The sequence below is a fragment of the Montipora foliosa genome, chromosome 3 (genome assembly GCF_036669935.1).
Source record: "Montipora foliosa isolate CH-2021 chromosome 3, ASM3666993v2, whole genome shotgun sequence".
Taxonomy (NCBI): Eukaryota; Metazoa; Cnidaria; class Anthozoa; order Scleractinia; family Acroporidae; genus Montipora; species Montipora foliosa.
The window spans coordinates 59,773,801-59,776,300 of record NC_090871.1 but is presented as its reverse complement, the minus strand read 5'-3'; the positions used below and the strand labels follow the sequence as shown (position 1 = coordinate 59,776,300).

General features: G+C 38.6%; 1 protein-coding gene across 1 annotated transcript in view; it reads left to right on the top strand.

Moving 5' to 3' along the window:
* The window catches only part of LOC137997832 (small ribosomal subunit protein mS22-like), a 17,061-nt gene that overhangs the window by 10,055 nt on the left and 4,506 nt on the right, over window positions 1–2,500 (top strand). The window contains exon 3 of the mRNA XM_068844109.1: window positions 835–978. Within this exon, the coding sequence (XP_068700210.1) occupies window positions 835–978 (144 nt within the window). The remainder of the gene's footprint in view (window positions 1–834; window positions 979–2,500) is intronic.

Here is a 2,500-nt window from a genome sequence, read left to right as displayed (position 1 = left end):
GTAAAGGTCCCTTTATAAAAAAAACTAAACAACTTAACTGACTCCCTTAATAAGAGGTTTTGTCTAACAATGCAGATAAAAACAGTTGCTCACATCTTGAAAGTAATGACAGTCAAAATGACAGCCAGCCAGATATCAACAATTTCCACAAGATTTCTTCAGGTCAGATGACTGGGGCAATGAAATCAACAGAAATCTAGAGATCAATTAAATTTAATCATACCACAACCTGGTGTGTCCTGTAAAGCAACACAGAGCTGGAAAAGAAAGAGCATCACCATCTACCATACAAACCATAATTTGCTCTTGCTGTGGAGAACCAGGTCACATAAAAATCCATGGCTCTCGTATCACATGTCAGAGGTTAAAACTTCTGTTTTGTCAAAACCCTCCGCGTTTTTGGAGGAATCGCCCTTAGGCGAAAAACAGTAAACGAAAAATGTTATCAGTTTAAAATTTACAACTTTTAGGTCTTCAACGGTGTGACCGAAACACGAGCAAACATGGTTTGGCAAAGATAACTTCTATGGAAACGACATAAACAAATAAATATTTCATGCCTAAAATAAGCTTACCTCTTTTGACTTTCTAGTTGGAAACAACTCGGAACTACTGTTTAGTTTTTCTGTCGAGTCCCTGTTGAGCGTGAGATCTTGATCATCAAAAGGTCCAATAGAACTTTACCTTCACCGCCGAAATGAATCAAATGTGTTCGAAGCGGAGCATGCGCACTCATTTTGCCGCGGTGTCGGCACCGTCCTTAAGTGGTAAAAACAGGCAATGACCTAAATTGTGATGATGGTGATACAATGTACCTGTTTATCTTTCTTTCAGACCAGGTCAATAACAATAAGGGAACCAGATGGAAAACTACGAAAAGCAACTTGGGAGGAACGAGATAGGATGAATCTTATATATTTTCCAAAGCCAGGGAGAAGACACCAAATGCCTGAGCTACTTAAAGATGAAAATTTGCAGGTACATTGTTGACAGGCATGATTCTCTCTCTTTTATTGTTTTTCAAGCGGCCATGTTTTTTTTCTAATTTGCCACCAAGTGAGTGATTATAGGTTTATTATAAAAGGAGGTATTTTTTCAACTTGTTTTTAAAAGTTGCAACACTTCTTGAATTTTGAATAGCCAGGCTGAGTTTGTTGAAAACCATTGGACCTTGGTACTGGAATGAAAAGAGCCTTAAGTTGGCCGGTTCTGCACAAAGGAACATGAAAATAACTTTCTGTTCTGGAATTATAACCATGAACCTGGCTCCTTAAATATGAAAGTGTTGTGGAAGATATTTGGCAACGATCCGACCTTTCTGTCGTTACTGTAGAATAATATGAGGTTTGGTGTAACATTTCTCCTTACATTCAATATCATTGTTGGTGTAACATTTAAGAAAGAAACAGCGATATCAAAGTTGTTGACCGATGTTTCGATGGCTCCATGTCATTCATTATAAAGTAATGTTTAAAAAACGAGCAGCAGTGTTTTATCGGGGTTTAAAAACACGAGGCGTACCCGAGTGTTTTTAGACCAGATAAAAGACGTGCTGCAAGTTATTTGAACGGCTTCAAAAACATTCCACAAAGATCGTGTCCCTCTGGACTCAAAACAATTGTTCAAATTGTAAGAGGTGAATATTAGCATACAAGAAAAACAAGCTATGCATTATTAGTATTTTTTATATAGAGAATACTAACGAGGAGTGTTTTATCAGGATTTAGTATAAATACACAGGTGATTATACAAAATCGCGCGCTCTTACTGGCTCGCTATCTCGGAATATCAGCCGATAATCACCTCGACGGACAAAATGGCTGCCAGTAGTCGTTTTGCCACTGTAAGTGAAGGCGATTTCGCGTTGAAATGTTTTTTTTTTCTCTTTTCTGAAATAATCACCTGTGTATTTATACTAAAACAATTATTCGCCTCAGGCTCAGTGATTATCGGTGAATATTTACCTCGACTTCGTCTCCGTGAATATTCACCGATAATCACTTCGCCTTCGGCGAATAATTGTTAAATAAAGCTCATACACGTGACGTTTTATTGGTGCTTTGATAGGCTTTTAGGCTCATGAATTATTAATGAGTTTTTAAAGCTTAGTAAAAGTCGATGAGATATATGTACAGGAGAGAGGTGTGAAAATAGTTCAAGGGTCGGGTTCAAGTAACAATATAATAAAATAAAATAAAGGACGGTGTAAAAATACATGGCTAACCAAGCGCGAGGGCCGTATTGCGGATTATTGGACAGAGGTCGTGGCAGTACGGACCGAACGCAGCAAAGTCCGCACAAAAACGACGGAGGGCCAATATTCCCCAGTACGGACCCGAGCAAGTTAGGTTAGTAAGTTGTTTATTATATGGGATAGTTTCTTTGAGCGATCGGACACTTCTCCGCTTGGTGAATGTTCGTACGCTTCGTCTTCCATCAGCGAGCTTTGAACGGAAACCTTTCACATGTAAAACTAAGTTCCGCTTGCTACAATTGTACT